The sequence below is a fragment of the Rhyacophila brunnea genome, unplaced genomic scaffold, assembly GCF_057557595.1.
Source record: "Rhyacophila brunnea isolate RB1 unplaced genomic scaffold, BYU_Rbru_1.0 scaffold_1, whole genome shotgun sequence".
NCBI lineage: Eukaryota > Metazoa > Arthropoda > Insecta > Trichoptera > Rhyacophilidae > Rhyacophila > Rhyacophila brunnea.
In genome coordinates, this window is record NW_028232751.1 from 26,647,119 (window position 1) to 26,666,557 (window position 19,439).

General features: G+C 32.5%; 1 protein-coding gene across 1 annotated transcript in view; it reads left to right on the top strand.

The window, feature by feature from the left end:
* Nucleotides 1-9,326: 9,326 nt before the first annotated feature.
* Nucleotides 9,327-19,439, top strand: part of hiw (MYC binding protein highwire) — a 180,474-nt gene continuing 170,361 nt past the window's right edge. The window contains exons 1-9 of the mRNA XM_085961171.1: nt 9,327-9,412; nt 10,978-11,200; nt 11,746-11,892; nt 12,981-13,190; nt 14,199-14,525; nt 15,249-15,413; nt 15,883-16,137; nt 17,088-17,345; nt 18,499-18,648. Of these exons, the coding sequence (XP_085817297.1) occupies nt 9,327-9,412; nt 10,978-11,200; nt 11,746-11,892; nt 12,981-13,190; nt 14,199-14,525; nt 15,249-15,413; nt 15,883-16,137; nt 17,088-17,345; nt 18,499-18,648 (1,821 nt within the window). The remainder of the gene's footprint in view (nt 9,413-10,977; nt 11,201-11,745; nt 11,893-12,980; nt 13,191-14,198; nt 14,526-15,248; nt 15,414-15,882; nt 16,138-17,087; nt 17,346-18,498; nt 18,649-19,439) is intronic.

Here is a 19,439-nt window from a genome sequence, read left to right on the forward strand (position 1 = left end):
AAACAGGCCTCTAAAACATGATATTATTTTATTTACTCTTTAGCTTTATATCCATAGCAATCTACAATAACAATAATCGTTTTTGTTATCTAAGAAAATATGTTATTTTTCCACCTTTGCCAATTATTAATAGTACAAGAATATTTGACACTATTTAATAATTCCTGAAAATGTCCTTATATTTCTGTGATTCCTTCCGTATCATAAAAAATAGCTAAATACATTTTATCAAACATCAATATAGATTTTCGATGTATAACCTAGATTATCAATATTAAAAATATACCACCATGCGTCAAAATATTGTTTTAGTACAGTCATTTTTCATTTTCTTGAGTATAAAAAATATATGGTTAGTGATTGTTTGCAATTACTAAGTTTTATCATTATAACTGTATTTATCAAGTTTTCGTGAATTGGATATAGTAAAATTAGCTTTAAAGTTTAATCTACTATTTTGCACTCATGTGACTATTTAGTGGCAGTTTTGCTACAAGTCGAAATTAAAAGTTATCAGTTGAGTAGATATATCATTTGATTGACTATCATTAGTAAGTTATGTAACCAAATTGCCAAATCCCAAAATCACATTACATTATACAAATAAACCTCATGAATTTTTATATGCGACATGTAATGTAATTTATTTCAACACCAATGCCTAATATATAGAATAAAAACTGTTAAATAATCATTTTTAACTGCAATATTGCAACATATACCTATATATTGCAAATTTTTTTGAATGTCTTAAGTTATTTAAAAATGATAGTAAAAATCAGTGTGGTAGGTAAAAATTTTAATGTTGATGGTCTGACGAATTTTGAAATTTGTGCAGTTTAGATGTAGGGTACGAAAAATATGAAAATTATAGTGCAATGTCATTTCAAAACTTATTTAAAATAACATATATCAAAATTTTTACCTGCCTATATTTTCACCTTTTATTTGAACTTTGCAGTTATTTTTTTTATAGGTCACCTGATTTTATGTCCCCAACCTTCATCACCTCTTTTCTGCTTCCTTACCTGAGTATGCGATAAGTTTGCTTAATTTGTAATAAAAATATCAACCCTGATGATAAACTTCTTGTGTCCAGTTCAAATATATTTATTATGAAGTACCTAGGTACCTAAAATTGACTGAGGAGTTTTCGCCTTTTTTTCACATGTTTTATACAGGTCTAGAGGGTTGTGAGAAGGATTGCATTTTTTATGAATATTGCAATATAAAAATAATGCATTGTCTTATAACATAATATGTGGTAGTAGTAATGTAGTGAAATTTAAAATAAAAAAAGGTGTGTAAGATTATAATTTCTATGATTTGCTAAATTTTGGAAGCTATTTATTTTCATTTTTAACTAATGCAGAATTATTTATTATTTTTGCTAGTAATCGCTCTTTGGAAAAATTTGTGTCCATTGTTTTGTTAGAGACCCTTGCATACAGATATTCGATAATACCTATAGGATTGAAATGTCAAAATAAATTGACTAAACATAAAACATATTTACTTTGTTGTTTACAATTTTTGATTAAACATAGTTCTTTTTATCTCCAGACATTTTTGAACCTTGTTGATGGAGATGACAATAGGATGAATAACAATCGAGAAACCACAGTAATTTCAAATTTTGCCAGGTAAATTTTTAACACCGCAATGCATTTTTTCCATTTTTATAATGTTGAATCAATGTGCATCAGTGCATTAAGTAAAATTTAGTTATGCTTTGTGTATATCAACCAAATTTTACATAAAATAAGTTGCGGTTGCGCTTGGCTTGTATGTATAAACTCGCATTTCATTGGAATCTTTCGTATTTCCCATGTTAACAATTTTGTTTTCCCTTGGATTCATTTTAATATCTATTCTATAATTTATATTAATAACATTCCCTGTTTTACATGTTAACATGTCCCATGTTAACTATTCAGTTTTCCCTTTGATTGTTTCCTGTATTCCATAATCTTAATACCTATTCTATGAATAATGTTTCTTGTTTTACACACAATACTCATGAATAAGTGTTTATTATACAATTATTGTATTCAACTCTCATGGAAAGAACATTTTCTATAGAAATATGGCTTACAATCATCTTTTGATAAAGAACCTACCAATTCCAATTAACTGCGAGAAGTTTTCTTTTTTTGTATAATACTAATAAATATTTTTCTTTATGAAAAATGAGAAATGCTACAGGGTATTTTAAATCAATGAAAAGAACTCAAAGAATATCACCCACACTAAAAAAGGCAACCGAGCAAAATACATTGTATTTAATGAAATACATAACTTGGAAAATCCTCAGAATGCAAAGATCTATTAGGAAAAATCTTTGAAAAAAAACTGACCGAATTGGAATTTAACACTTTTCGTCTTACGCTTACCTGGTGACGACTCTAACCACCATATTATGTATTTCAATAAAATTACTTTACATTATAAATCTCTTGTGTATATGAATAAAAATAATGAAATTCAAACTATCTATTCATTTATTATGTTTCTTTTAATGTGTCGTTATTGGTTTGTTTGTTTAGCAGCTTATTATCTTGTGAGAATAATTTATTAATTTTCGTGTATGGTATCATTACCATGTAAATTTTTATTTGCAGATTTCAATTTAATTAAATTTAAGTAAATTTCAATAATTCTGAAAACATTGTCATCTGTTTTATTCGTAAGAAGTTGAAAACAGTTTTTCAATTGCCGTTTTCTAACTTTAGTGATAATTTGGTGATATTCTTTACAATCTTATATAATAGCTGTAAAAGTAATGCACTTTATTAGTTATCTTTATTTTATTTTTAAATATTTATAATTTTCAAATATCCGAGATTTATGTGAACAATTAGGATAGCATTGAAGTATTAATTTATTTTAATGATTTATATTGTAAGTATTATAAATAAAATCATTTTCAAATAAATTCTTTTATTTTTACCATATTGATATAATAACTGTTTTTACTCGTATCATGACTTGCTCGCACTGTATATTATGCCTTGTGACAGTGACATAAGAAATGTTAGCCATCCTTCAAATTAATCAATATAGCAGTGAATCAGTCGGAGAGGCCTTCATTCAGCAGATGGCCCTCTTAGGCCAGCATGTAAGGCTCTGGCGTTTCATCCGGGGGCTCCGGGTTCGATTCCTGTTGAGATCAATAAGATAATTCTGTTATTTTATCCGAAGCCTAGGTGTTTTGTGATTATTTTACTTCACTGCAGTCCATAAGGCTGAATTGGCCTTCTTGAGTCAGTCGTATGACTGGCAACGGATGGAATCTAAGAATAAATGCACTTAAAATTGTATACGGCCCCGTTTTCATTGGAATCACTGCAAGCATATCCGAAAAGTGTAGTAATCAGTGGATCTCTTTTATGTGGGTATCGCAGTGCTCTGTTGTCAATCACAAAGGCCTGCCGTATGACTTAAGTTATTAAACATTAAAGTGTAAATACAAAAAAATATAAATTAGGTACAAAGAAATACACCGAAAGACCCAAACAGATCCTATTTGGAGAATTTATTAAACAATTCCCACCTAAGAATATCTGAAGTGATTTGGTTGAACAGAGTTATTGCCCTCCCAATTGGCATTACCAATAGCAGGTTAGTTCTGCACAATGGGAGAACAAACAACTGATGCAACCGATTTCTAAGATAGTTATCAGGGACACGGGTCAATACTACCAAGAATGGCAGAATTCTCATTTTCACCTTGTATAAGTCAGAAAAAATACGTGGCGAAATATAAATATTGTCTAGTGTTTAAACTATAGTATGTAAGCATAACTAAGACCAAGCCAGTTGAATAAAGCCATGGATAGTATCCATACAACCTCATGTAAAGGATTCTCAAAATTTTCTTTTGAATTCGCCCTGCCATAAGGTCGTATTTTAACTAATGGCGGGACCCAAACAATCGACCCACTCTTAAGCCGGCTTCTAACTAAGGAGTTATAGATAATGTTTAATACCGTAACATCCGAAAAGATCCGGGAAGTACGCAAGACAAAGCCCAACATTTGTAGGGCCCTTTTATAAATAACAGCCATATGACCACTAAATGTCAGCCTACTATCAAACGCAATGCCGATATCCATTACAGATGGTATTCGCTAAATAACTCTGCCATGTATCGAATATTGAAAAAATAATACTCGCGAGGCTCTAGTAAACGATAAAATATTGCATTTATCAATATTAAAGTCCAGTTGGTCCAACCTCCATGCAGAGTTTCAGATCATCAGCGAACAACAAAAACATAGCATTTTTAATGACCATTGCTATGTCATTTATAAAGATCGTGAACAACAATGGCCTCAAGTTTGAGCCCTGAGGGACACCAGAGAATGTTTCAAATATTCGTAACTGATGGAGGCCGTACGATACGTATTGTTGACTATTCCTATAATAACTCCCGAATAACTTCAAAAATCGATCCGACAATCTTGGATAATTAATTATTCACATCAAACGTAGGGTCTCGTGGTGCGGTTTACGCTGAAAAGATTTCGGGAGCGCGTAAATCGGAGTAAAAGTGTTAAAAATAAACGAAATAGCGTTAAAATAATAAATTGGTGTGTTTTCCAAGAGATTTTATAGTAATAATTAATAACAGTGTCCAAAATACGAGTACATAGGAACCTCGCACTTGCTAGTAGTAGAATTTTTCGTTGTGCGTGGTACAAAATTGTTATGCTGCCCCCAAGTAGGGCGAATTTACGTGGTCACCATTATAATAATTGTGAACATAGCAACACTAGCATCGTGTGGCCCATGGCCCGCAAATGTTTGCCGTACTTCGACACAGCAAACTTTGAGCATCATTTCTTTAAGATTCGTTTTGATCAAATGCGCTTTTGGGCCTCTCCCAGCTTTAAGTGTAAATTATTGATCCTACAGTCGATTCACTCACATTTTTTTCTTCGGCAAGTATTAATACTATCCTAATGAACCCACGATGGCCGCGCGGCTTAAGCGTCGGCCTATAGCGTTGTGGGTCCCAGGTTCGAATCCTGGATCTGGCAAGTACACTTATTGTTTTTCAATTTGTGTATGAGTAAGAGTATGGACCTAATAGGTTGAGCAAATGGCTGACATCCATTTATCGTGAAATCAAAATCTGTTAACATAAACCTCCACTCACTTTAGGCCCATATGATCTTATCAGGATCGGACATGATAAAAAAAAAATGAATCTAGAATTTATATATTTTTATTTTTGAAAAGGGGCCCCGGAACTTAAGTAATTCCGCCACTGTATATATGGATAATTCTTCAAATTCACAGGTAATTAACTGCATCTGAAAATCGATTAATAGTTCGGGGTTTTTTACAATTTCTTTATTATTAATTTTATTCTATTGACTTGCTTTTGTACACCTACAAATAAATTAGTACCTATTTTCTATGTACCGTATAAGATCATTAATATTACCAAATAAACGATATTGAACAAATGGCGGTGCATAATAATAATAGTATTATTATCATCGGAAACATACCATAGATTATAGCTGATAGACTAAAATGCGTACCTAGTGGTAGTTTGTCCGTGGTCAAATTTATTGATCTCCCCATTCCTTTCCCGCCGTGCCGCGGGGAAAGAAATAATACTGTAAGGGTTGCATTTCCGATTCATAAATATTGATGTAAGCGGCTGATTCTTATACGGTTGGTGAGTTGAAGAAAATCACGATAATTGCTAGCGAATAGCATCATATTCTTTAATTATTTTACCTTCATAATGTATTATATTTCTAGATGTCTTCATATCATGTTACTATAATATGTGTGTAGCTGCATACCGAACATATAAGTGGTTATAAAAATATAGTGATAGTTATATCGGTAAGTATTATTGCAGTGTGTGGCCCAGTTGCCTACAATATAAATAATTGCGTTTAATATTAATGATTCACCTATATTATATTCACACTAGTATGGATAATATGTATAAAAAGATATCCTAAACCTAAACTAACCTTACTTCTTGAACAGCGTAGTTAGGTAAAACTATAAAATTTACAGTTATCCATAATAAAGAAATTTAAAATAAAATGGATTTCAGTGGTGGTGTCTATCGAATGACTGAAATGGTTTTTTACATAAGTAATAATAAAAAAAAAACATCCGAAATGAAAATAAATAATATGATGTGGCTTTATAACTATTTTTGTCGTTAAAGTGAAGTGTTTACACTATTTTTTTAATAAAACCGTTTCCATAAATAATTGGTACGTAAAGATTGACTTGAATCGTCAATCTGAGTCATCCGATTTACCATACGTTATTACAACCCTTCCTAATACCATGTCCGATCATAATATGGCACTCCACAGAGTGGATGTAATAGATTTTGTGTTTATGAGAAATGGATGTTAGCCACTTGCTCAACTTATTAGGTTCATACTCTGACTCATACACAAATTGAAAAACAATATGAGTACTAACCAGACCCAGGATTCGTACCTGGGACCCACGACGTTATAGGCCGACGCTTAAGCCTCGCGGCCATGGTGGGCGTCCTTCCCAACACACAAATGATGTTTTGTATCCACTCATATTATTACGAAATACATTAACAATTGCTAGAACTTTATTGGGGACTTGGGGTTACGTATTATTGTTTGAGTAATTACCGACAGCTGGTAACTAAACATATTCTTTTTTGTAAAAAAAAACCAAATACTTACTAAGATTGTGTAGGAATCAGCTAGTAACAATATATTTGAGTCGCCCATAGCCGAAAATCATTTTGTCCAGTTTTTACCAAAAATGAACTGAATAGGTAATTTTATTCCTTATTCAAAGTGGCACACAAATGTTCTATAAAAATTTCAAAAACTAGTCTTTTGCAGTCAGTAGGTATAACGGTTGAAAAATATCATCCATTTTCAAAATGCAACTTGTCCGTCTGGTGGCAATTTTCAAATATGATCTTTTCCGTTGTTACAGAGATCTATCGATAGTTCACTCTGTGTGCTTCCATCTACTTTTATTTTTGTTGGTTTATTTTATTTCTTTTCTTATTTTATTTGTTATTTTATTATTAAGTCACATTTCTCTGTATTTTTATTTAAAAAAATGTTAACACTTATTTTACGTCATGTCGTAAACGCTTTGAATTTGTAATTTGTTATGTTCATTATATGTAAAATAAATAAATTTGTTTAGATTGATTTTATTTGATCAAAAAAAAAAAATATCTGAAACTTTTGCGAAAAAAGTCGTTATTTTTTCTATGTACTCGTTTTTGTGAATATCTCAAAACAAAACAAAATGAACAAGTTGAATTTTGGAAATAGGCGACTCATTTTTTATTAAAGTAACCTAATAAAAATGAACTACGAATAGGTATCTTAAAAAAACAAAATCTGTTAATATTTACAATCTCCACTTTGTGGAGGGTACATCATCTTCTTAGGATCGTACATGGTATAAAAAATTCAAAATATAAGTAAGTACATTATTTTACAATACAAACGGCCGCACCTAAGGGCAAAGATACACGGCGATTCACATCACGCCTGGTCTAGTGTTTTTTAATGTACTTAAAAATAAATATATTATCATTAATATTTCTTGTATTTGTAGTTTGCTGATTGCGTGAACGATTTTTCCTCAGTATGTTATTGTTGTAAAACTATTTGTGTCTTTTATAAATTTACATAACATCAATAAACAGTTGTGTTAATATTGTCTAATAACTTGTTCGCAGTCCAATTCTATCTAATTATCTGGATGCATCTTAAGAGCCGGACCGCAAGACCGCAAGCAAACACAAGAACACAGCTACATGGAGTTGCCCATGGTCAATAGTGTGAACTCATCGCATCGCAGGCCAGCCGCATGCTGCGGCTGAGACCGCGTTTTATGGTTGCTTGCGGTCGTGTGCGCCGGTCGGCAGTTTTATTTACAGACTCACCCCTGCCTTTATTAAAATACGACGAGTGCGAACTAATTTTATGATTAAATTAGTTCGCACACAGGTTTATTCATCATAACGGACTATTAAAAATAACATCGGTGACTAAAATAGCAATAAAACCTACCTACAAGCACCATTTCCATTTCGTTTTCGGTATAATTATTGTCTATCAATTTTGTTCGCGCGCGCGAATTGCGATAATGCGTATACGAAAGTAAAAGGGAGATAAGTATAAAGCCATACATTTTCAGTAAAGTCAAAATAAGATCACTTGAAAATAAGTACTTGTACTACTAATAATATCAGAGACGTTGATTCAACTCGCTTATTCAACTATTTTTTCAATTTATGAGACATCTTCCTCTTCCTTTCGCACACAAAATTTTGGTTTGTGTTTTTTGTCGATGTTAACAGACAGTTCCAACGTACTATGGACTTATGTATATCTAGTTCTATACATCATGTAACATATTTGAGTTATATTGTCATAATAATATATATACACATAATTATTATATACTTAATATACATTTAAAATTGATGATCAGGTATATTATAGTTATGGATAAAATTTTCCTTGCAAACCAGCTCATTTGCCAACAAACTGAAAAATCCTCGAGATTCTCTACCGTCTTGTTTAAAAGTTAATTTGACCGTCTGAGCTAAGCCATAAAACAAAAAATCTATCACTTATTTTCATAAAATATACTTACATAAAATTAGAAAAATATGTCAATATTTTCAAAAAATTATCGAGCGCTCTGGTTTGTAAAATTTTCCATTTCGAGTGCTGAAACTGAGGGTATAAGATATAAGTGGTAAAAATGGCAAGTTATTTATTTCTGTTTAAGATTATTTTAACCACTGTTGTCATACTTATGTCATTATTTAACATCACTTAATATATCAAATAGTTATACATGCATGAAAAAAAATCATATATGGAACTGCGTTGCATGTGCATACTTAAAATTTTCTAATCGATACAACAATAATTTTATTGCATTGTGATAATTTATCCTTACGATTTGAATTATATTTTATTCCTATAACTGCTCTACCTCCACAAGTCGGTATTATTCAAGTTTAGATTATTCACTCAACTAGGTAATCCACGCACTTGGATCCTCAGTTCGTAAATAATTCGCGCGAACACTTTAAATTGCAACCTTGCTGTCGCGAAAGTATATATTAATTATTATCTCTAGTGAAATTTTCCTCAAAATGCAGTAGCGCGATTGAACAATAAAAAATAATAAGTACCAAAATTGTTGTATTAATTTCTTGTTTTTAATGTTTGTGTTTTAATTTCTACAGGAAATGGCGTCGTGGGCCGTCTCCGGATAATCACATGGAAAGGGGGCCATAGTAAATTGACAAAATGAGCTACATCAACGATTATCCTGACCGCGACTTGTACAGAAAATACTATCACAATCTATTTACGAATTTGGCTGATTTTAACAGGCAAGCTTCGGTTTTATCTTAAAATCAATATTATGCTCTTACTGTTCTTAGAATACCATAATAATATCATGATTAAGAATTTAATACTTCTATTAATTTTTAATACAATTTTTTATGCATATACACACTAGAAAAAATCATTTTGTAGAAAAAAATATGACACCCGACGGGATTAAGTTATGTATGATCAATAGGTACTACATAGAATGTTACATTCTCAAATCTTTTGTCTTATTCCATGAATAAAAGAATTTTTTTATGAAAATTATTAGTAAATCTAAGTACTTATGTTATAAAAACTAAATAATGGAGAAATCTCCGACGTCGGTTAGTAATTAAGGAATTAATTGAAACCTACTCGTACCTTAATTTAATATACTAAAACCGATAGCCAACATTATAACGCAATTCGATAAGCATTTCACGTAACAGCTACTAGTTTAAATCGTCGTAATTTAGTAAGATGCCCGCAGCCTAATTGGGAAAGCATACTGGCGCGAATCCAGCAAATACAGGTTCAAGTCCCGTCGGGTGTCGTATTTTTTCTACAAAGTGATTTTTTATAGTGTGTGATGATGCATGAGATGTTTTAATATTATGTATGTCCAATATATCGAATGTTACATTCTTAAATCTTGTGTCTTATTCGTTGAATAAAAGAAATAGTTTATTAAAAAAAAATTAATACAATTTACCAGAATCATCTATTAAATTAACTACCTACTACCAACGACACGTCTTGTATTTACTTACTTAAAAATAGGTACTTTTTTTTAAAAATATTATTTGATCCAGGGCAAGAACCCAATAGGTTGGTGGTCAGTTAAGTGCTATTATACTCTGCGACCGAAAATGATAATTCATTTTTTTTTAAATACCTTACATATGGTGTTATTTATTCTTTCAATATTTGAAAAATTCTACACATCTATTGTCTTCTTTTTACTTTAATTTATACATAATTTTAATACCACAATATCTGATCGGAACCTACTGTAAAAAAATGTAATATTCTCATTTCTGCAATAATTTGCCGCCCCTTAGAATTTGGTGATGGTAAACAGCGAATAACTTATCTAACCCGACGGGACGACACAGAATATTACACAAATCTCAATATTTTTATGTTTAATCATACAGTACCCCCCCCCCCCCTTCCAACCGAAATCGTACCTACAGTATTAATCACAGAAAAATGTGAAAAAAAAAGAATTCAAAATTGAAAATGTCCCTCTGAGGCGGACGATACCGGTCCTAATTTATTGATTAAAAGTGAAATAAGTACTACAAAAACTTGCGTTTTATTAAATTAAAACAACAATACTTAACTAATAAACAATTCAATAAATATAATTCAAATGTTTGTTTTTTATAATATTATTAAGTAACCCATAAAATTACTTATTATAATATTATACTTACCTACATAATCATAAACTACACAATATATTATGCTATGTTTACACATAACCACATAACTATGAGAGTGCTAATTCGTGGTGGTGAGAATTACATGGTTCAAAGTGGACAGCAGAATTGACTTCACATTTTTGTTTTGTTTGTAGGAAAAAAATTAAGGTCATGAGAAGAAGCATACCAAGCGTACAAGTGGACCCGCCGGCTCTTCTCAGAAATCCTTCACAGTTTTGTGTGTTTGCTACGGTGCGCAGTGCAATACTGAACAGATGGAGTCATATCTACCTTTCTCAATTGGATGCGGTCGACGAAAATGACATAGACGATCTGACTCCAGTATCGAGAAGCCAATATGACGGGGGTCTTCCAAAGGTGCGAATCCAAAATATTAACCCTTTGCACTAGGTACAATTATTTATTCTCGAGTATCGGAGAAATATAGAATAAACTTTAACATGCGTTAAAGAATATGTTATTTTCAATAGTTTTGTCTGTATCAATATGTATTAAAGTTTGTCACGTAAACGAAATACGCATTCAATATTCCTCTTTTCTTTAATCATAGTCATAGATAGTTGTGTTCCTTATTATGTATTTGGCTCTTCTGTGTCAAAAGTTTGCTGATCTCTGGTATAAACATAACAACTAGCACACTGCTATAGAATTGAGGCATCAGAGCAGAAGTGGCGTAACCCACAAAAATGTCTATACGGAGTTAACCATTGGAAAAGGTTCCCTATTACCTCTGGAATCTCTTCCAATGGTTAACTCCGTTTAGACATTTTTGTGGGTTACGTCACTTCTGCTCTGACCGCCTCAATTCTAGACCCAACGAAGACCAAACAAAAGGCAATCTAAATATTAAGAGAGTCACAATAGTAACTGTTGTAACTAGCGTGTATTTACTATTATTTTAGGTGGTTGCACTTGGACTTAAGACCATGTTCAGCGTCATACTGGACTCAAGAACTGCACAGCCGTCCATGTGCAAAAAGGCTCTCATCTCGCTGTTAGAAGTTCTCCAGAACTATGCACCCGAAGAACTTTTGAGAGAACCAGGAGAGGTGAGATCATATCATTTTTGTACATTGATCTCTTATATGTGACCAAAATAAATATATGAGATATCGGGATTAACCTGCCCCCCAAGGAGTATAATTAACCTGCCCTTGGTAATGCCAATAATTGGAAGTGCATTTGCTCTTCTCTTCTCAACCAAATAGCTACGGATATAGATATTTTACACTTACATAAGAGTGTTGATTTATACCAAAACATTTATCTTTAATATCATGTTAGTTAAAAGAATTAATAACAAACACAACATAATTAATTATGTTACTTCAGTTTTTGATAAATTTAGTATGTACTATTTATTTCCAAATTTTTCATAAATTTCATAAACGCCATGTTGTAAACGAGTCATATATTTCCGACATGGCACCTGATTCCCACATCCATGAGGCCAGGCCGGTAATATATTTCACAACATTCAACCTGGATACATATTAGAATTCATCTAAGATTTTTTGAGAAAATAGTGCAATAGTATACCGTTGCCAGCTGCACCACAGTATTCTAGTGTTAGAATCCAGAAGAAAAGAAAGATATCCTGGGAGACTCCGGGAATCTGTAATTCTATTTTGCACATCACACTATTCTTTTATAATTATGTGAGACTTTGACTACTGCCCGCTGTCATACCACCGTTTCTTCTCTTAGTAAAAATCCATTGTTCAGACCCTCCCCTCAATTTTGTTCAACTTGACAATTCAATGTTCAATTTTACTGAAGTCTTCCATCCTCCCAATACCAGGACATATTTCAATTTTTTAATGTTCTCGCAAGTCATGCTCTACCCTATGTCGCTCAAATTTGAAGCATTGTACTGATGTGTGTGAAATGATCTTCTAAACATCACATTAATTGTAGAGCTGCATATCGCTTCTCTCCATGAGAATAATATCAAATTTTACGCCCAATCTTCGTCTCAACATCAGTTTGAGCTCATTTTTATGCTGAGGGGACTATTTAAAAGAACATATTCATAAACACCCACTATAATACGCACTCATGTTTGTCTAGTTCTTAAAGCAGTGCTGGGTTATGTATAAATACATAACGTCATAAATATAATATTTTTGAATTGCAGGTTTTAGATACTGTTTTTACAATTCTACTTGAAATATGCTGCGGCCCCGGACCAGGACCAAATGCCCCTGATGATGGAATGCATCTAACATCGTTGGCTTGTTCGTGTTTAGTGTCACTAATAATTGCCAGAGGTAACACCACACAAATGTTGAAAGCAATATCTGCACTCCTTATGTCACCAGAAGCACTGGCTAGGCAGAACATATTGGTTAGTATTTTGACAAATTTAATTACAACACAATAATTATTATACTGACCTCTTAAAAAGATATACCCTTAACTACATATTAGAAAACGAATAGCTCTAAAGTTTAAAGACATAAAAATGTTCATATTTCTGCAACGTCATGGAATAAGAGGTAAAACTGTTTATTAATTAAAATAAAACACAATACATCCACAATTCACATGATTATTTTAATAATGATCAGGACCAACTATTTATAAATAGGTGTTTTTTAATTCATGAAAACATACCTTATTTTATTCTATAAAACAAATTATAGAATGACAATAATGTGTTAAGGATATGTATTCATTTTATGAGGCCAGTATAGATTCATAATTTGTAGAGGTTAAGCAATTTAATTCATTGAGTATTCCGATGGTAAATTTAAAACTTTTGAAAGGAGAGATTTATAAATATTTGAAGTGAAAAATATTGCTCAATTTCTATAAACAAAATATCATTTGAAAAGATTTTTATGCTGTCCAGCGCATCTATTCTATACACAAGACTGCTATCGGCATAATTGTTACAATACATTAGTTAGGTTACCTGGTAACCATCTGATGGAGCAACACCTTCGTCAAGATGGATGAATAATCGTAATTATGTATCATCTTTGTATTTTATTTATATAACTTCAATAAGTGCTATGTTTTAACAGCACCTCTCTTGGCTGTGTTAACTTTTAGAGCTAGATAGATAGTTTTAACAGTTTAGACGGCTAACTTATTGTAACAATTATTATAATATCGCAATACATAAATATGATAAACTACCCTCGATAGCCGCCAATAGCAGCCGATAGCAGTCTTGTATATAGAAAAGATACGCAGACCAATAATAGTTTAGCTTCAGCAGAATTCGAATTTAAATTATTGTCTATCACATTTATTATGAACTGTATTAATAAACTTTATATTTAATTTATGTATTTTGTGAGGTGCAATGTGATAGATAGTAATAGGTAATAAATATAAATGTTTTCAGTTGCCAGATATACTCATAAATTATCAGCGCATCATACAGTCACTAGTACTAGGAACCACCAGTTCACCTTATTGGATAACCCATGGGATTCCTCAGTCATCATTTGCTAATGAATTTACCATTCTGATGCCGAAAGAATTGCTGTCTCAAGACTGCTTATATTCCGCTTACTCAATGATATCCGACGGACAGTATATTTATTTGACTACATCAAAAGGATTTTTAAAGATTGGGACTGGCTATGGGGGGACAATTAAGTCTTTTATTTATCAATATAATAAGGATGCTTTTGGAAAAAATCCAAATGCTCTATTACTGTATTACAAGGTAAGGAAAACTTTCAATATCAATATATGGGATATATACATTAACATTATTTGTCTTGCCAAATTCCAATTATCAAATTAGGTACCTACTTAATACATGATGACAAATAATTTTCAAAACAAATAGGTATATCATTATTTTGCTGTCATTATTAGCGTGTCGAATTGTATGTAATCTTACATACTTCATGTTATCTTCGTAAGGGTGACATGGGGCCGAGCGGGAATGTTTATTTAGAGATGGTTCTGTTTTGAAAAACAGAATTTCCCATGTAGTCATATGTTTTTATTGAAATGCAGAATTTACATTAGATATTTAACATTACTAATACAATGTTTTAACACAGTTACATAGTGTGTTGCTAAAGAATGGTCAAATGGAATAGGGGAGTTAAGATCCCCACAAGAAAATTTGGTTAGTTACTTTTTTAAAAATCATTTACTTTCTCTACCTTTAGGTTACTGTCCATTTGTTGTCGTTGCAATCCTGAGAGCTAGCATCACTAGAATGCGTGCCTCTGTTGTTATTTTTGTGCACTATGTGCCTTAATGGCGACATATTTGAATTTCATACAATTAAACATGGCCTGTTTAATCCAAACGATTTTTCTATAATTATAATCCATTGAATTACAAATTTCACCAACGTTTTATGATGTTGGTAACAATATATACCTACTTAATTGAATTTTCTTGTAATAACTTTTTTATTTTCTATTTTCAGAATAAAGTATTTGCGAGAATTCCAGGAAAGAGTTATCTGTACATACTTGATAAAGATAAACTGAAAGTTTCTGGAAAAATTAATATTGACCCAAATTTTCTTTCAAAAAATACAATATTTTTCTCTGACTCTCACAATATTGGCATTATCACTCCAACGAATGAGGTAAAATGTTTCATTAGATAAAACAGTTTTCTACACATTGATATTAACTTGTTGAGGATTAAATGAGTAGGTACAAGTCACATAATATATTTAAAAAATAAGTTAGCAGTTTTCACATCACCACAATGTATTATTATATATGTGTGAAATACATAGATAGGTAACTGCTTTATTTGAAAAGATATAAACATTTAATTCCCAACATCAGAATAAATACCCTACAGACAATTAAGGGATGAAGGTAGAATGCTAGAAGAGCGGGATAGTCCCAAGTGTGAGGTGATAGGCGTGGCGTTAAATAAAAACACCACAAACCACCAAACACAAGTACACATTAGTAAAATGTGTTCTATATAAGGAAATGATTTGGTATATAACCAAATACCGATTATTTGCAATAAGTACTCTGGTAATTTTGGAATTACCATTATTACGATGTTTAATTTATACAATTTTTTTAACTTTTTAGGAAGGACTTTTGGTAAAACTATTTGATATAATGATGGATGCCAACACCATAGAATCATTAGAGGCAGTCAAAACTATTTCTTTGAATTTGACAAAAAGGTACACATATGCATTGGGCTGGGCGACATATGAAGAACCTGTACCTCAAAAACTTTTGGAGCCATTGGAGTTAGAAAATTCAAATAATGAATATGACGAATCGGCTGCCATTGTTGCAGGCCAAGAATTTTCATTGATGAGAATGATTTCTGGCAAGGTACCTATATTAATGTCTGCTGTATATTTCCATTCCAAAAGCTGAACCCCTACGTCTACCCACCACCATCTTAGCTCTACAGATACGAAACTGATCTTGTAATCCGGATAATTGCAGTTTTTCTTTAGTACAATTACTACTGTACATCTTCAATATTTTGACTGAAGCGTCAAAGCTCTATAATATGTTACTGTCCGACAAGAAGATCTAGGCAATAACCAGAAGTCGCTGGAGTCGAAGTGCGATTAACTAAATAGGAGGGGCTTATTAGTTCAGTTTTAACACGTTGACAAGAAGATCTTGTTTGACAGTAGTACCTATTATAGATTCTTAAAATGTCATAGCAGCCTTTTTTTCTAATTCCCACCAAAATTGACATTTGTGTTCAGTATTGTTTGGAAAATCAGCATGAAAAGATACACAGTAGTATAGCGTATACAAATTGTTATATTTATTACAACAATAATGAACATATTCAATCTACGTTTTCCGCATTACGTGAAATTTATGATCAAAATATTCGACCTACAGAGCTTACTATTCATAATTTAATTAGAACATTCGAGTCAAATGGCAATGTTTGTGATGTTATGAATCCAACCCACCAAAAGTCAAAAATGTAAACGTACTGCTGAAAATATCGATGTAGTTCAATTTCGAAAGTCTAGGTCTTCCCTTACCTTCGAGGGTTGCGTACATAACCCGCCTTGCTGGTATATCCTCCGGCATTCTATGCATCTGGACGATATGTGGTTCTAACAAGATGATGCAACATGCCATACTGCTTGTGACACAATTTATTAACTTATTGAGAAAAAAGTAAAGGGGCGTACCTAAAATTGCATGCAGATTTTTAGATTCCAGATGACCACTGTGACATGTCCCCCACAGATAGAAGAATTTTTATATCAAATAATATAAATTCACTGGTTTGACCGATTATTTTCAAGGTTTACTTCACTGGGAAAGCTTCAGCTCTTGCGTATAAAGGCACATGGTCAAACAAAGCCGGCCGTTGGACAGAGCTGACATTGGGAAAAAATCAAAGGATAGTCCACATAGCGGTTGGACATGAAGGACAGCATGCGGTCCTTGTCACCGAGGATGGACAGGCTCTGTTCACTGGTACCGCCCGACGTGGTGAGGACGGAGACACTCCAAAATCAAGACGGCAACCTAAACCAGTCAAAATCAAAAGCTTTTCAAAAGTAATTGCTTCTTTTATTTTCTGATAGTTTGATAACACTAAGTACCTAATTACCCGCGGTATAAACACAGAAATACAGATACAGTTGAGGAAATTGACTTGAAGGTACATAATATGTGATTGTAAATTGTACATTTAAATCTATTATGAATCTCGCAAAGATATAACTTGTAAAGCTTTTTGTGATAAATTTATCACTTAACCTATTACGTCCATGCACTAGATCGAAATAAATAATTACCTAAAATTCAACTTGCTTACTGCCACTACACCACTGCGGAGACTGTCTCAAAAGATCTTGTTCTCATAACTTACCTTATTATGATTCTAAGAAAAAACATTATGTTTATTAGTAATTTTAGACATGTTCAAATAATCTCATTCATTTTTAGGAGAAAATGGTCATAAGTATGACCAAAACATTCAAATATAAGATGAGATAGGTAGGTATGTTACTGTGAAAATAACTAGATCATTCATATACGGATGGATTAAGCTAATATTAGAATTTAAGTATAATTTAAATCATAAGGATATATCTATTTCATTTGTTTTCATCATACTTCAATAAAAATTCAAATCACGTTGAGAGCAAAGAATTTGGACTATAAATAGAAGAAACCTTGAACGTTATTTCTGTTTTGATATTTGAAATTATTTAGCAAGAGCATGAAGGATGGTTAAGTTAGTAAACTCCACAAATGCCATTCTATTTTTTTACTCACACAATGACAGCGTTTTTCATGTCCATTACGATTACTTATAAAAGAATAGTGTAATTTATTGACAGGGGGGCAAAAAGTTTTGTGACAACGGAGGGGAAGGGGAATTTAAGAATACCGAATCGTCTGGCATCATTAAATTTATGAATTATTGTCATTTTTCCTTATTCGAAAATAATTTACCCTTCATTTATAATCTGTTTTATTTATCTATCGCATAATGGCCAAGCGGTAACATGTCGGCTTATAATAATTTTTGTGCTTGTGTTTTGGTTCTCTGGTTCCTATACATGCCAACTGGTTCCTACATTCACTGTAATTTGGATCAAGTTGCGACGGCCAGATGTTAAGTGGCCATGTGCAGTATGTTGTCACTTGCACCCTTTGGATTCTCGATTTTGCAATTTAATTGACTAAAAATATATTTTACAGCTGGAAAATGAAACGATTGTATTTGCGGCATGTAACTATGGCACATCTGCCTTTGTAACAAGAGAGGGAAGACTGTTTATGTTTGGCAAAGACACTTACAACTGCGATGCTTCCGGACAATTAGAATTATCTGACGAGACCATTATACAGGTTTGTACCTAACTTATAATATTATAATGTGACTTCGCTATACTTATTTCACTCTATTACGTTCCAGCATTAAGCAACAATATAGTTGTGCCACTACCTGCAGTTTGCACCGATTACTTGTAAATAAATTGTAAATTTTACATTTCACCATATCACTGTTCACTGTGAGCTGTCTTATTTGAAAGAAGATGGCCATATAGAATTGAGATCAAAAAATAAAAAATAACACATTGTTCATGGAGTATTGCAGACAGTAATGTTCCAATTTTATTTGCTTCAATAAGAACATTAATTTGATATTGATTAGAGCCGAGCCACACCGGGCGACTCTGGTCTCGAGACCAGTCGCCGAGACCAGACCGATGCATGCAGTTATATGGACCATGCCACACCTGGTCGCCCAGCAGTCGCGCAAGCAATAAAGTCGGGCGATCAGTAAAATCTCGTTCTTGCGCTCAGTCTGGTCTCGCGGTCTCTCTGGTCGGGTGACCGGTAGCGATGTATGAAAACATATAGCTATGTATTGAGTGCTGCCACACTGGGCGATCGGTTGCGGAAGCCACGCCGTGGAGAGAACGTATTTTTTGCATACTTGCGTAGGTATGTACATTCATTATTATTATTTATTGACTGCCTCTCTGGTCGCCTGCAAGTCGCCCGGTGTGGCCCGGCTTTTAGTATATCTGAAAATTACACTGTCATCATTAGGTATCAGATATATGATAAGTACATTATACAAAATATATCGTCACCTCAATACTATAACTAGATAACTCTAATTTGGTGATTGT